Source organism: Rhea americana, unplaced genomic scaffold, assembly GCF_003343005.1.
Source record: "Rhea americana isolate MKP2758 unplaced genomic scaffold, rheAme1 scaffold_1, whole genome shotgun sequence".
Classification (NCBI taxonomy): Eukaryota; Metazoa; Chordata; class Aves; order Rheiformes; family Rheidae; genus Rhea; species Rhea americana.
In genome coordinates this window covers 7,631,495-7,647,570 of record NW_028185038.1, presented here as the reverse complement: position 1 = coordinate 7,647,570, position 16,076 = coordinate 7,631,495, and the positions used below count along the sequence as shown (strand labels likewise).

The 16,076-nt window shown below is 35.6% G+C and overlaps 1 protein-coding gene across 3 annotated transcripts in view; it reads right to left on the bottom strand.

Moving 5' to 3' along the window:
- The window catches only part of PHTF2 (putative homeodomain transcription factor 2), a 59,901-nt gene extending 44,376 nt beyond the window's left edge, over window positions 1–15,525 (bottom strand). For all 3 annotated transcript variants that reach the window (XM_085298745.1, XM_085298752.1, XM_085298759.1), the window contains exons 1-2: window positions 15,427–15,525; window positions 942–998 (exon numbers count right to left, since the gene is read on the bottom strand). In XM_085298745.1, coding sequence (XP_085154871.1) covers window positions 942–998; window positions 15,427–15,471 — 102 coding nt within the window. In that variant the 5' untranslated portion in view covers window positions 15,472–15,525. The remainder of the gene's footprint in view (window positions 1–941; window positions 999–15,426) is intronic.
- Window positions 15,526–16,076: the final 551 nt, after the last annotated feature.

Sequence of the window (16,076 nt, the reverse complement as noted above, 5' to 3'; positions counted from 1 at the left end):
AAAAAAAAAAAAAAAAATCCAAGTTTAGAAGAACTTCTGGTAAAAATATTATCATCTCCTCCAATTTAAAAATTAATTTGCAGATTTTGTACAGAAGTCAGAAAACTTCTTAAATTAGGTCAGTTATTATTTCCACATTAATACAAACAAATCTCCCTAATATATTCCATGTGGCTATTTAAGTACTACGGAGAAGGGGCAGGGTGGAGAAGGAAAACTGAAGCAATGTACATTTTACTGATGTTAAGAATTAGGAATGGCTTTTAAACTCATGCAGTAATAGCATATTTCTTGTATGCGATATTGGAAGAAAAAAGGTTAATTGCAAGAAAAAGTTAATGACAGTAACTTTAACATCGTGGAACATGGCATGATATACAATCCATAAAAAACATTAGATACAAGATTGATTTTTTTCCCCTCAAAACAATTTAGCAATGTGTCAGACATTGACCGCACTGTTAGTTAAACCAAAATGCAAAAAACAAAAACAAAAACAACCCTCCCCCCCCACTGTTAAACTGCTTGTTCARGGGAACAAAGCCTGAAGTACTTACCAGTCTAATAAACTGTACAAAACAATGACAGCATCATAAAGCAGGAAAAGTAAACTGGCAGTATAGGATAACTAACTGAAAGTAAAGAGAGCTCAGATAACTGAAATTAGAATGCATCATAAAGAAAAGAGAAAGATGGACAAAAACACTAAAAAAAACTAAACTTTGCTTTAAGATAATGAGAAATAAAAATGAAATTGTACCAAGGTACAGAAAACAATGTAGCACTTTAAATACCATAGATTATTAATTATGTAAAATAAGTCGGACATAATATGCAAGTTACATTTGTTATAGCCCAAAAATACAATTTATCAGTTCTAAAGAATATCAYGTGCATTGTAAATGACATCAGCAAACACAATTAGCGAAATGCTATGTTACCTTTATTTCTCTTTGCTCTACAGATTTTTCCCATATTTGTTGATCATATGCACCAATCTAAGAACATAAGAAATCTGAATTAGATTTCAAGAGAAATTGATCAAACAAAATCAATTTATCTTCAATAAGGCAAGCAAGAAGATAATAGGTTATTTCCTCCAAGAGACTCATTTACAGAGAAATCTGCATCTTCTCCATCCCATCTCTGCTGGACTAGCTAGTCTAAATTAATCGAGAAAGAAGGGGAGAAGTGAGCAAGCAGATAGCAACAACCTCCTTGCATGAACTGGRTATCTGCACTTGTACAGGTTAGCAGAACGTTAACACCACACCTGCTTCAGCCTCAGACATGGACTGCAATCTCTCATTATCAGTATTGATAAAGAATAGATCTATGGCATCAATAGTGCAGCAGATTTTACAATTAATTCTAAAGAAAATCCCACAAAAGAAGCTATTTTCATCAGTTTTCTCTTCTGTCTCCTCTTGTATTTCCTATTCTATTCGACCCTCTTTCACAGCTATATTTTCTTTAGCTTTACTCCTTAAGATTGCACAGTGCCAAACATGGTCATGCTGGTAACCAACTAAATTACAAGCTGCCAAAAACACGAAATGTAGCAAGAATATCAGGAAGCAGCACTTTTCCCTGCAAGTCACTGCTAGAGTAATACTCCATAGATATAGTCAAAAAAATTAATAACCTTTTCTTTATATCATACTGCTAATTTTTCAGAAAAGAGGCATTATTTAAAAGCTCTCAGTCTTAAGGTTTCATAAAGACACTGTCATTAAGACACTAGTCTATTTATTTGTGAAACTCTCTAAAAATCTTAGTTTTATCTAAAAGTAAGTTTTTAATTAAAACCTGTAATTACAGGGAATTGCTTTTTCCTAGGCTCTAATCTCATCAAGGTATTGAGGAAACTTATATAYTTATGGGAGAAGAACCAAAGCAAGAGATAAAGATCAGGAAAGACTAAAGGTTTATCTTGCAAGCACTTGTTAAAATCCTAGCACTGAGCCCAATTTTGATGAGGGAGTTCTGTCCTGTTAAATAACCATCATTCTACTCTTTCAGATGACTATGATAAATTTAAGAAACTATTGTGCAATTGTTTATACAAGAAAGTTACTCTATTACTGCCAAATATTTTAAATAAAGCCAATCTTAAGCTTCACAAACTTACGCTGTAAGATAAAGTGACAAGAACAAGTCAACACGAGGCAATACATTCAAGTACTATAAGAAATGAGCAGAGATGTTGAGATTGTTTTGAACTCACRAACAGTGTTTCTAGTAATACCTGGCAACGATCTGTTTTGCAGTAGGTATTTTACAACCTTTCTGTTCCGGCAGTTACACTTACTCATACGTACACAGACATGTACTCTAACGGCAAGAGGCCTGAAGTGTTATTTGTATCACCATGGAAGTGCAAGATTACTTACTGGTCACCAGAGCAAGAGAGATGCACCTAACAAGGGTAACACATTCACCTAACAATAATACACAACTAACCAGCTCAGCCTATACAYTTAGTGGCTAGGCAAGGGGAACCCCAATCACTGTACAAACCTGTTTAAAATTAACCTCACTGCAAGAAATAGAAGACTTCTCTACACTTTTCAGAGGATAACAGACATTAAAGGCCTGAGCATGAGTACACACATCTTAAACCAGAAAAGATTTTTCAGATTTGTCCTTTTTATTTCTGTCTTGAATTTCAAATTAGAATGCGTAACAGGAACAAAACAAAACAAAAAAAAAARAGGTTTATTGGTCAAAGAGGATCTTATGACCTTATAAAAGCATAAATACAGTAAGCTTTCTATGGAAGTCAGAGTAAGCAAGCATACTTGTTACAAAAGCTAGTCATATTCTGTGTCTCCAAATTTGACCTGCCAAAAAAACTGCTATTAGTAAAATCCCAATGCCTACCTAAAATTGAAAGTGATGACAATGTAAAATAAAATTTATTTCCAAATTAGGTTATTACATTGAATTATTCACTTTCAAWTTTAATTTTCTCCATGGATAAGATGTAAGTTCCTAAACAAATTCTAGCTTCTACATTAAAGTACTGAAAAAAATCTACTGGTCTTGCAATAAAAAAAAAATAGTATTATGAAATACTTTGGATCTTGCATTTGAAAAAAAAAAAATATAGACTGTGGAAAAAGTGAGAGTCAGGCACTGCATTGGGCAGAAATAAGCACCTGCTACAATAGAAGTCATTAAAAAAGGAAGTTCAAAAGCTAACTCAATCTGGATAGCAGCCAGTAACTAAAAAGTCAGCATCTTGAACAACCACTCCACCCAGACAGTTTTATTTGATTGTTCCAGACTTTTTTTGTAAATAGATTTTAAACAGACTATTGGGCCCTCATAAAATTTACTGAAAAGAGCCCTGAGTGACTTTTTTGTACTCCAGAATATTCCCCTCCTTACTTCCAAAAAAGATTTTTCTACTAAGACAGAAAAGTGGATGCAAGTCTGTCTCTCTCTTCATTACACAGGAAATAAATGCAGAAGCCTTTGTGCCAATAAAAGTCTAAAGCAAACTCTACATTTCTAATTCCATTCATAGCTCATACTGTTTCAGAGTTCAAAGAGCCTTTAAAAAAAACATTCCTCTTTTAGGTAAATAATAGTCTTTTTGTTAAAGGAATACCAGGAAGCAATGAAGACTTCTGAGGCAAGTAAGTTGCTTAATTTTAAGTCTGGCTTATACATATTTTCCAGTAAACATTATTTTTTCTTCAAGATGAGGCAGCAGCATCTGTCTCTTTGCAAAGAAAGTAGTAGTAGGGATTTCTGGCATTCCTATTTTCCCTTTAATATTGCTCCGCAAAGCGATTATTTCAGCAGGAGGTAAAAATGAGAGACAAAGACAACCTAACAAAGATGGTCTTTCACAACTCAGTTATTAGACTAGTAGATCTGGTCAATCACCCATAATCAACTTTAATTATTAAAATCCGAATGCAGGGCTATTAAATAAATGCATACTGTTGCAAACTGAAAAGAGCTAAAGAGAGCAAGTATCATTACAGTCTCTCAGAAGTGATCTTTTTTTTTTTATTATTATTATACATCTACTTTAATCCTCTCTTTCATGCTTAAAGAAAGTCATAGAGGCACCTTAGGGAATTAACATCCATGCTTCGCACATCAAATTTAGATCTGATATTCAATTTCCCTTTTTGTAATCTCCACAGGCATCTACACGTCTCTTGCAAGCAYATTGGAAGAAAATGCATGCAAACAAATGCATCATTGTAAAACAGCACACTGGCATGTTTTGCTTCCCACGCTAAACAAAAAATACGTAGAACCAATGTTACTAGTAGGAAAAAGCAAGTAAAAAACATTGTTAGGTGTTCAATTTCTTCTTTTGCTACCTTAGGTCAGGAAAACGCAGGTATGTCTTGTAAAATACATGTGTTGCAGAATTCATTGAAAAGAGCTTTGGAGTGACAACAAGTTAAGCTCTATCATATAATAATCAGCAGAGAAGACAAAACGAACATGTTAAAGAACCGAAAAATGGCACAAGTATGAATTACATTTGATAATGTAATTCTTGAATGAATTCAAGAAGGTAAATTAATCCTAGCAAACCTTCCCAGTCTTAAATTATTGAAAGCACCGGTCAACTCCATCTTCGAAGAGTTTTGATTTACAACTGTTTACACCTAAACTATTTTTCATGTCAAATCTAAATATTTAATTGTCAAAATGTTTATATACAGGCTCTGGCTCTTTATTATTTTGTAATTCTTTGAAATTGTACATACCTGTAGGACACTGAAAAGAAAAATTGCTAACAGTACAAAAGAAATTAAGCTCTAAAGGCAAATAAAATGTGAGAATAAGCTTCTAGAGATAAGACTTTCAGGCTTCCACCATTAAGYATTTAAATATACACAAAGCCTAATCTAAACTAGATTTCCCTTAATGCAGAGGTATTCCCAGGACTCCAGAAGTGCTCTAGCTTCCAGTGTCTGGAACCCTTAATTTAATATGAAGGCCCAAGTCAACTCAAATACTGAGCTATTCCTGAACCTACCAGCTCCATCCCCATTCTCTTCTTTTATAGCTGCAAGTTTTGCAGCATTCTTCAAAAATTTAAGTACAAAATACAACAATTGAAGAACTRTCCAACTTTCAAATATACAGTGTGCAGCAATAAATAAGATTCTATCCATCCTATCCAAATCTGCTACCTCTAATATGTTTATTAAGATGCCTTGCCTCAACAAACACTTAGTAAAGATGACAAAGGCATTTGGTTCCTTCATACATTTCCAAAACTAGTAACTCTTCTGCATGTAGCTATTACAGTGTTCAGTATATAGAGAACTACACACAAAGTTTAAAACCCCAGCTTACTTTCAAAATGGCAAAATGTTATTTTAGGAAAAGCAGAAACATAGATGGCTAGTTGACAGTTTCACCTAGCCATGTTGATGGCACAACAGCATGGTAGCTATAACTTGAAAAAAAATTTAAAAACTAGCATCGTAATTAAGAACAGATGAGTTATTTGATGTCCTTCAGAGGAAAGGCCCTGCTTCAGGGACTACCTAGTAGTATAGGCTACATAAGCCCGAAAACTTCTTCAACCTGAAGAACAAGTTTGTAACAAGCAACACAAGAACACTGATTCAAAAAAATCTACACGTCGTTTGTGACACTTAGTTTTATTGGTTAAATTTAAATTGAAAATATATCCGGTTACTTAGATACGTTCATCAGTTTGAAGTCAGAATTTCCAAATTATCCTAGTAATTTGGAATGGGTTTAAGATTATATGCAAGAATATATATATATATATATACACACATATACATACATACACACACACAGCCACACCATTTGCCATTTGGAACGATGTAAATGGGAAAATACATAATATCCTACTATTCCAATTCTCTAAAAATGGTCTTACTAYGGAAATTTATTAAAAATATCATAATCCATTGGATTCATTATAACTCTATACACATATAACTTTCAAACCTATTTCTCAGAAACAGGATAGCCAGCATGAGCTAAATGCTTACATTTTAAATTGTACTACTTTCTGTGAGCAGAAGAAGGTTGCGTAAGTTTAAAAAGCAACAATGGACTTGGAGGTTTAGCATCCTGAATTAAGTAGGAGTAATTTTATAAATAGATTTTCTAGGAAAAAAAAAAAAAAAAAAAAGATTGATTTCCTCACAACTAGTTAACTTCCAGAAAATTTTGTTAAACTGTACGTGACTTGGCATGGGATATTAAGCTATAGAGTTAGACCATTTAGAAAAGTATCCAGAAGTAACTTCACTATGTGAAGTATTGAGCCATTATTCTGCTAGCACAACCAACAAGACAGATATGATCAACACATTTTCCTTTCTCTCTTTTTCACAAAAAKAAACTACACTCACCCAGTAAAACTAGCTCTTCACTGAAAGATAAAATTGAGATCACTCTGAAGCCCAGTTTAATTACATTTTCTATTTTTAAGAGATAAAATATACACTTTGAAGTGATCTAAAACAAAACCACTTATTTCTTCCCAAAGATTTCAGAAAACATATCATTACATTAGTTTATGTATCTGAAATTTGGTTGGCACCTTTGCTGTCTGTTTTTATAACATCTAATAGCAATTAGCATAAGTAAAATGTTAAACTATTGAAACACAGCCAATTCTAATTTCAAATAAAGCCCTATTCTCAGGGTCTCTGCACTACATGCTTTTTCTTCCCAGTGTCTTTTTTATAACAAGCTATCAATAGGCCATATGCGCATCAAGACTGAATTTGAGCTTTGTGAATGACACTGATATTCACTTTAAGTTAATGTAGTGATGGTATCAACGTGTAGCCCAATACTCACAAAGCCTTTTGATTCTAATGGAATTGATCAATATTTCAGGAGACATCTATAATTAATGTCAAAGTAGAATAACAAAGATTATAATCCTAAGGATACATAGTATTTCCTGCTAATCTTAAAACATTAATGTTTATCCATAATGAAAAACGCATGTTAAGTTTAGCTCTTTAAAACATTTAAACACATGTACTGGTAATATCACAATAGTACGACACTATAAAAGATACGAAATACAAAGCATGTTGAATAAAAAATAAAGTTGCTTACTTGAATCTTCTCCTGAGCAAATTAACTTTTAATACCTTATTTAAAATGCCTACTATTAACATATTAGCCAAATGCTTTAATTTTTTCGACCCAGTCTTCAAAAAAAAGTATGAACTTATGTATCAACATATTTTAATATTAAAATACRCACACATATATACTATAATATTTATCTTAGAAATACCTTTAAAACTGCTTCATATTTAGTTTATGTTGAAGTATACACTTTTATATATCAGAAAAATCTCTTCTCTTTTTCTCAAATAATGGAAAAGGATTAAAGTTATTTTACATCCCTTTTTTTTTCCTACAGGAACTAATCTAGTAGTACAGCAGCATAATTGCCTGTGTTGAAGCTGATTTCTACTATCTGGATGAATCTTTTTCTAAGATGTTTTTCATTTTCAAGATCTTGGTGGAGTCATGGCAGATATGTTGATAAGGATAAAAACTTACCTCATAAACCAGAGATGTAAATTGCTAAACAATACTAACACACTGTCTGCTAATGAGGAAGAGTTTAGTAACTTTTAGTCAAATGGAGAAGGGAAGTGGAACAGATCAAATCTGCATATCCTATTGAGCAGAGCTCTGGATTTAGGACTCCTGAATAATTACTTCTGATAACTACAAAATTTTAGGATTTCCCTCCCTTCTCTCCACTCACTTCCAGGAGGAGAGATGAAACCAAATATTCTGAGTAAAACAAAATAATTTAAACACCCCTTTAAAAGTTTAATTCTTGACGATGTTTGAATTACTAACAAACTGCTTAAATTCTAGCAATAACTGCAACAGAACTGAACTTAGAGCCATTTCACAGAACAGTAATTTTATCAAAGCTTATTTCAAAGAAAGAAATAATTAAACATTTATTTACTCTGTATTAATATTTTTCTCCTAGTCATTTGAGATTAATGCTTCTTAACTTAAATCAGCCTTATTCATTGCCCTGAGTAATGGTTTACAGATTTAGTATATCTACTAAAAACATAAGTCAACTTTTTTTTCCTCAAAATTAAATGTAAAGGAAAATTATATGCATAAGAATAGTCAGAACCAGTTTACAGTCTATACCAAATGAGAGTAAAGGAATAACCAACATYTACCCTGAGCCATTTCCTAATGATACATTCTGACTAGGCCCAATTTAGATACCATTTATTTGGCTTAAATGGACAACAGAACAGAATCAAAAACAAAGCAGAAATTGAACAAGATTCCATCCATTTCTTCTCTGTTATGAACTGACACCATGATTGGTCACAATATGTTCACACTGTCTAATTTCATACTGAAGTTACTACAAAATCCTGTAGGGAACCTCTGGAAGTGATAAAATCCAACCTCCCACTCAAAGCATGTCCCATCACAGCAGGCTGCTCAGGGACTGCTCCGTTGAGCTCTAAACATCTCCAAAGACTGGAGATTTCACCACCTCTCTGGGCTCCTGTCCTAGCACTTGGCAACCCTCACAGTAAACATTTTTTTTTCATTATATCTAATCAGAATTTCTCCATGTTCCAATTTGTTGCCTCTCATCCTATCTCTGCGCATCTCTGAGAAGAGCATGAGCCTGTCCTCTCTACACCCACTGAGTAGTTGTGACAGCTTACTGTAAGACCTCCCCTTTGCCTTCTCTTCATAAGGCTGAAGAAACCCACATCTCACTCTTTGTACATTACATGCTTCAGCCCCATAATAATCTTGGAGGCCTTCTACTAGACTTGCCAAAAAACGTCAATGTCTCTCTTGTCCTGACAGCCTACAGCTGGACWGGGCACTCTAGACGTGGTCTTACAAGTGCTGAACGGAGAACAATTGCTGTCCTTGACCTGCTGGTACGCTATTGTTAATGCAGCCCAGGTATGCTTCAAACATGAAAGATTTAAGATCTCTGTAATACTATTTTCTTTACAGTTACATATTTGCACAAAATAAACCAGCCTCTAGAAATAACTGGGAAAAATAAAAGCACTCCAGCACCCTGATTATTCAGTATCATTCCATGTAGACTACTGAAAACTCAACAACCCCACCCGCACTTCCACAATTATTTTAAATTAGCACTGCCCTTTTGCCCCTGGATCATTTCTACTTCCCTTGGCACCCTTCCCATGTGCCAGTACATCCATCTGTGTGATTGCAAGAGAAAATAGATCACTCGGGGAAAGAAAAGAAAACACTTGGGTACTGTTCCACAAAGAACCAATTCAAGAATCATTACTACCAACCCAGGGATTTTCTTTCACACCTCTCTTCTCCCTCCATCTCTTACATAGATTCATTCTTTATCGAACCATAGCCTTACTTTAGTTCCCTGAACAAATTCACCAGGCAGAGGCTTGAATGACCATGCAAAGCAAGGCAGGCAGGGGAGCCAACAGCCAGACAAAAGGCAGGACTGCTCCTTTCAGCCATTCTCCCGGTTTTCAGGGATTTTGAATCTACTGCACAAGATTGCTCCTGTAATTTGAGCTCTGTYTCATTGAATCAAAGTGCTGAAGATAGCATCAACTATTTGGTTGGCTGAAAACTTCTCTACCCAATTTCAGCACTACATGGAATGAAACTATTCTAAATATAAAATAATCACTTCTCTGTGCTTTCAAAAAAAGTCAGCTCCAATAACTATGGTGTTTTGGCACTTGAAGACTGACCTTTTTGAGCTAATATAGTTTCAGCATCCAGAGTCTTAAGTGATGTAGCCACACAACCTAGACCATCTGGCAAAAACTGTTTTGGTGCCAGCATTACCAGTGCATCACGTGAATACAATACCAACAAAGAAGTCAGGTGTTCTAAGAAAACTGATTTTTTCCTGTTTCTTTGTTAACTTGGCAAGTATAATCTTAGACTAATGAGCTGGAAAACACAGAATATTTCAGATCTTAAAACAATGCAATTAGTGTAATTTCAATTTGCCCTTTAAAACAATGAGAAAGAAAACATTATTAGTTTTATTGTGCCCTTTAGTAGCAATATCTAAGAGCTACCCAAAACTCTGTAAAGCTGCTTTGGCAAAGTTAACTGATATGTTACGGTAAGTTTCTTGTTTCATCCTATAGTCACCAACTTGGAAAATCAGACCAAAAATTGCACACCTTCACATCTGTGAAACTTGAAAGTATTGTAAGAAATTATTGCAAAAAGTTTTAGATTATTGTACAATGTTTTAGATAAAAATAATTGTTTGTTTAGATAAAAATAATAAAACATTGTTTTAATAAAACATTGTTTTAATTAAAGAAACTGAATAGTCAGTTTAAAATAATTGTTTTATTATTCCCTGGAAAGTGTAAGTATATGTGGAATGTGAGAGTCTCTGCAATTTTAAGGATATCTGTTCAGGGATATTTTCAGTGCAAAGGGGACAACAAGTAAAGGAGGAAGCAACAAACAAGACACAGACACACCAACCTGGTAAACAAGGAACGGATATGGAATAACAAAGAGCAAATCAGCAAATCGTTCAGGCACTAACTAATGAGCCATTAAGAAACTGCAGACATGGCAGACGGGAATTTGTAAAGACAAGAGGAGGAAAAAAAGACAAACATGAGGATTTTTAGATAAGAGTAGGGCTTGTGGGACTATGCAAAGCTTCCTAAGGAATATCTAGGGGAAGAACATCAGAGAGAAACAGATAGGGGGGAATAAAGAGGAGGAGGCATAAAAGGGACCAGTCGCACATAAGCAGTGACAATCAGCACACTTATCTGATCAAACAGATCACTGCAGTCCATCCTATCTTCTTATTAAATCTTTTCTTAAATATCCGTGTAATCTCACACTCTATTCTGCATATAAGTGCTGTAAGGACTAGGTGGCAGCAACTGGAGACAAGAGTGAGTGAATTTGGACCAGCAGCTGGAATCAAGACCTCAGGCAACAGGAGCCCCTGTGTGTGTGATGCCAGCAACTGGGGTGAGGGGGAGTCTCAGTACCAGCAACTGAAGCAGCTGATGACCTTAGCATCAGCTCCTGAAGGGGCCCTGGGGCTACTGGAGGTCTGGGTTGAGTGAAGACAGGACCTCAAGGATAGCAGCTACAGCATGAACAACAGGTCGTAGTGCCTGTATGCCTGCACAACAGCTCCAGGATGGACCAGAGTGCTTGTATTTTTTCCCTACCCTGGTGCACATGGGTGCATGGGTTTAATTTGCTAGCAAAAGGCCAGCTGGACAAGTTAGTGAGTAGAAGGTGCATATACTGGGCTAGGGGCCCAGAATCCGGGATAGTGAGTAACGGGCCTAGAGATATCAGACTGAGGGGCCATGCTGATATTCAAGGGATCCACAACAGCAAGGGTGCTTAAGAGAAGCATGCATGCATCCATTTGCTAGAGCACAACAAGCTGCACTAACAGTCAAGTAGAAGGCCCACATAGCAGGCAGGGTGGCTCGGTGTTTGAGCAGCAACAGCAGACAGAGGGGCCGTGCTGTTGTTCAAGGGATCTGCAAATGCACATGTGCTTGTGAACTACAGATGAAGGGCCTGTATGCTTTCTCGAGTGAACTTCAATCTTTACCACCCAGACAGGAGGTAGGGGACCCGGCCACCTAAGCTTGTATTTTATATAAGTTCTTGTGGTGTCTTAAGTGTTGCTAAAGGCAGCACCTTACCTGTGGCAATCTGTATAGCTGCCTGTGTTAGCCTCTGTGCATGGGTGTGCATGCCTCTGGGACATGCACTCAGCTTCCCTACCAGTTGAACCTGCAAACAGGACAGCAGCAGCCACATCCACCAGCCAACCACAGAGAGAACTCTGGGTCCCAGAGCCTGCCAGAGGCAGCAAGACTCCTCTTACCTCCCTTACCAGAAACATTATAATGTTTTTTCCATAAAATTTATCAAGCACATTTTTCAAAGCAAGTTCAGTATTCCAATAAACACACATCGTCCTAAGGATATTTATTAAGAAATTACATACATGTAAATACTTGTTTTCTATCTAAGACGAAAGAAAGCATTCTAGAGAATGGCAAGACAGACACGTGTGGCACACCCTCTTGCTGCGAGAACCCCCATGCAACAGGCAAGCCTTGACAGCAAGGTAGCAAACCCTGCCTGACCTCATGGACAGGCACAAACAGTTCAGTATTGCACTCCCCTGCGTCCAGGACCAGAAACACCAACCTTACCATTCTATGATCCAACACAGTATTTTATATTGCTCTGCACAGAGTCAACTTAAATCTAGTAGTAGTTAGCCGTTCAGATTTCATGCCTTACGAAAGTTTCCAAAGCACTTTGGAAACACAAGCTATCACTGGAAGCAGTAAAGCTATATCCATGCAGTCTTACATCTCAAATAACAATCTGTTACAAAACACTACGTGAAATCCTAAAATCCAACTTGAAACAACTTAAAACCAGCTATAGCATTAACAAGAGAGTAAACGAGTTCCTTTGCACTACAAATGGAGTAAACCTATTGCAAAAACAAAAGACAAGTTTACATAATAAAAAAGTCTGACCTTTTAAACAATTAAACACATTACTAAATCATCCTCCTCCTGCGAGGAGCTCCATTTCAGACAATAGCATGAGTCATGCAAGTGCTTGGTGTTTGCAAACACCATACAAGTAGAGTTGCAAGTGTTCAATTGCTTTGCTCAGTTGCCTAATTTTTTTCATTAAATATAAAAAGAAATATAAAAAACGTCATAGAGCAAGGCACAAGCAATCCAGGAGGTTTCTAGAGTGCATTGATGACAATTTCTGGACACAGGTAATCGATTTGTGACTAAATCTTGTCCAGACCATAGAAAACATTGATGTCTACTATAAGCAAGATCTTACCTCCCCTGAAGATAGCCCAGCCACTTCATGAAGTAACAGCAGCCATTACAATTCCTAGCTATAAAGGCAACAAGCAATTTCCAGCTGAGCAGACTTCTGTAATAGCCTGCAGAGACTTGTATCAGAAACACTGATGTTGGTATAAATAAAATATAAGCAAAAATATGTGTGTGAAAGCACTGAAAAGAACAGCAGAACAGGAATATGACCTTTATTGATAATGAAGAACACTATTCCCAGAGCACTGCTTCTCACAGTAAAGTTAAGGAATGTTTTGTTTATATCAAGACCAGGTCTGCCCTACATAAGACCACAGTGCAGTGACTCATCAGCAGAAGATCCTGCATTCTAGCGTCAGGAGGATAGAAAGTTGCAGCATATCACATATGGCATTTCTTTTCCTGTTTGCCTAACAGGAAAACAGACAGTTATTTCAAACAAATCAGGAAAAACAGACAACAAGCAGCAACTTTGCCCAAGATTTACAGAGGCTGCTTTGGACTCATTTGCATCAAAAGACCATACCACAACAACTATCAACTTTTTATATAAAGTTAAATGACATAAAAGATCTTCTCAATGCTAATTCATCGCCACTAATCAAGAACCATCTCAGAGACATGGTGAGGATCTGACAGCATTTTTTGCATTGCACACAAATGATCCTGGCCAGATTGCTTACACATACGACTCAGTGCCTGCAAGCACTATCACCTCAAGAGTGTGAGTGAATGAAATCTGTGAGAGTGTAGGAGTGGGTAAAATCAATTTAAGAGTTTTTATAAATAATTACCACCTTCCCTTTTTATAAAATCACACACTGAATTTTGGTTTGCTAAATCTTCTTCCAAGTTATCCTCCAAACCTTTATAAAAACCGTATGAGCAATCAAGAAACAGCTCCAAAAGTAGCAACTACATCTGCAGTATAGTTCCACTGCACACGATTGCCTTATGGACTCAATCAGCAGGAAAAATAGTACACTATCATGTAATTAGGACTACATAGGTATGCCCTGAAAAGAATAAATGAACTAGAGAAGGAAAGCCATACAACAGCATTTCCTAAATGTTGTTATTTAAGAAGTTCAGCAATTCAGTTTTTGACAGTTTTCTTGAGTGTAATATATTAGATAGTTCATACTTACAGTCCACATTAGGCCATTAAAGAGATGCTAGGTATTGGCAAGAACATAGTGGCTTGGCCACTAGGACAGCCTTTAATCCTCCTTTTATATATGTATTTCAAAAATACTTTTTGAAAAGCTTTAATGAGGGAACATCCAGAGAACAGAGTATAAAACCAACAAAACTGTCTTCATTAAACTCTGAATAATTTTCCTTTTTTTAATACCTATTTGAATGTTCAGTATAAATTTAGTCAGCAAAATTCATTTTCCTTCTTTTTCAACTGCATTTTTAATTCACAATTTTAAAGAGCTCAATACAGCATAACAGTGTTGCTATATTTTTGGAAATTAGCTGTTTAAACTAGAAGTTAACCAAATCTTTTTGGTTTGAAGACTGCTGTTATTGTCTCATAACGACAGGCTGTATACTCTCAAAAAAAGAGAACAGGGAAACAATAATCACTTAAAAGTGAATCTACAGGGCGAGAGGGGGAGAAGGTCGGCGGGGCGGGGAAGGGAGTTTTGTTTATATTTTCATAAAAAAAGGAAACCTCAAAATTTAGCAAATTGTTCAGCTTTCAAAAAACAATTTAACTGAATAAGCAAACTGGAATACTAATGTCAAGAAAATATGACAATTTGAAGCTGCCAAAATAGTAAAGATACTTCAAGACAGTACAGACTGCTGCACCCAGAAAAGTGGTGTCAGCAAATTCACATAAGTGTCATTCATGGCTTGGAAAAAAAAAAAAAAAAAAAAAAAAAAAAAAAAAAACTTTCCTATGTATAAATGTGACTCAAAAGATTACTGTATCATGAGATTTTTAACTGTATATCTCCTAATGAGACCTTTCTTTTCTTTCCTCCCCCACCCCACTTGTATTTTTTTTTAATCAGGTTCAACCATTAAAAGCACCACACCATACTAAGACCCTGTTTTGTATTTGGATTAGATACTGTCAGAAATTATGTTCTAACTCCTAACTTTCTACCTGGCCTTCTGCTCCTCTTCTACTCAAGTCTGAAAAATGCTGAAATACAACAAGTCAGTAATGTGCTACACAAAAAACATTCTCTTGTACATTGATCAGTATTTCGTTGAGAAAGAAAGTTTCTTTCATTTTCTCTCACTACAAGTTGCCAAATGGGCAAGGAGTTTTCAAAATACAGCAACAGCTATTCACTTCCATAAAATACAGTTACTAACTACTTATCTAGTTCTGGAATAAAAGTTTGAAGCTACTAACTCTCATACTATCCTAGCCAATAATACAGTGGTATTTTATAGCTAGAAGTACTTCATACATATACTTTATATGTAACACCCAGTAATCCCACTCTTTTCCTCCACCATCAGTTTTACAGTCACCACCCGTAACAACTGGAAAGCTTACCTTTTTCTGGTACCAGACTATAGCATCAGTTACTTTGGACGCCATTTATTCCACTGAATTCACAGAGTCATTTTAGGCTGTTAACAGAAAAAGACAAAACTTTACTTCCACCTTTCATAAGGAGGTCTACCTGGAAATTGTGGAACAAGTATACTTATGTTATGCCTTGCCTTGTTATTATTTTAGTTATTACTATTATAGAATATTATTATTATCCTTCCCGGTAAAACTTAAGTGGCAGACAGACTAAGCTTTACTGTTTCATAACTAGTGCCTCATGAGAGTTGCATTACATGCAGCCTTTCCCTTCTTTTTTTGCATTTTTGGACAATGAATCAACCTCTAGTTATTGCCACAGAAAAGTATTCTGAAGACAATGAATAAATCAGTTATAAAATCCAACAAGAAAGTTTTCATACAGACTATTAGATGTTTTTGGAGAAAAAAAACAGTTCTAGAACTCTATTAATTACAAAATTAATACTCTCTCACTAAAACAGTAGACAAACTAAACCAAAAGGAGATAAGCAAGGCATAATGATACGTTTGTTCTATCTTTTGGAAACAGAAGTAGTAGTAGTTTTTTCACATTAAAACTACTGACAATAATATCCAATTGTAGTTTTTAACCTATGTAAAATGTTCCTTCC